Source organism: Myotis davidii, unplaced genomic scaffold (genome assembly GCF_000327345.1).
Source record: "Myotis davidii unplaced genomic scaffold, ASM32734v1 scaffold438, whole genome shotgun sequence".
NCBI classification, from domain to species: Eukaryota; Metazoa; Chordata; class Mammalia; order Chiroptera; family Vespertilionidae; genus Myotis; species Myotis davidii.
Window position 1 is genome coordinate 6,280,037 of NW_006290031.1, and position 920 is coordinate 6,280,956.

General features: G+C 39.2%; 1 protein-coding gene across 1 annotated transcript in view; it reads right to left on the minus strand.

Annotated features, from left to right (window-relative positions):
- The window catches only part of KIAA1109 (KIAA1109 ortholog), a 161,351-nt gene that overhangs the window by 140,360 nt on the left and 20,071 nt on the right, over positions 1-920 (minus strand). The window contains 1 exon segment of the mRNA XM_006762836.2: positions 166-247. Within this exon segment, the coding sequence (XP_006762899.1) occupies positions 166-247 (82 nt within the window).

Consider the following 920-nt stretch of genomic DNA (forward strand, 5'->3'; position numbering starts at 1 on the left):
TTGACCGGAATCGAACCTGGGACCCTTCAGTCCACAGGCCGACGCTCCATCCACTGAGCCAAACCGGTTTTGGCACTTTCTTTTCTTAAGTGAAAATAATGTTTGCAAAAAATAAAAGGTTCTGTTATTAACCCACCAAGTATTAATTGTAGTAGAATTACTTACTGTGCTCACGTTGACCTTTATAACTGGAATAAGCGATCTCCATGAAGATGTGGGGTCCTGAGATTCTGTTTTTACTTTAACTCTAAGAAGAAAAAATAAAAACTGAAGTATATAGGAAAGACTTAAATACCTGAGGATACAGTTGACCTACTCGAAATATACATTATTAATACCAGCTGTACCTTTCCAGATACATCTAATGACGGCTCCAGTAAATGAAACAGAGACCATCTAAAAGAAGATTAATAGCCCTAAAATGTCTCATTGAATGCACTCCGCCATGTGTCTATTTTTAGATCAAGCTGTAATAACAAAACTATGTTCTTAGAATGACAAGCTTTAATGTCAAAAGGGTCAATTACGAGATGCTGTCATTACATCTACCATCTGCTCACCACACTACAATGTGACATTTTAGAAGACAGCCAAAACTATTATTACAACAAATGGATCATAATATCAATGCTCGGCCAGTGTTCTCAGTGGTCAAGTGCTGACCCATGAACCAGGAGCTAATGGTTCAGTTCCTGGTCAGGGCACATGCCTGGGTTGTGGGCTCAATCTCCAGTGGGGCCATGAAGGAGGCAGCTGATCGATGTTTCTCTCTCATCATTGTTTCTATATCTCTGTCCCTCTCCCTTCCTCTAAAATCAATAAAACAAATTTTTAGAGAGAGAAAATGACATGACACAAGTCACTTTGATGTTTCCTACTGTTTTGAGCATTTCTGACAACTGAGCTGACCCTTTTCTTTC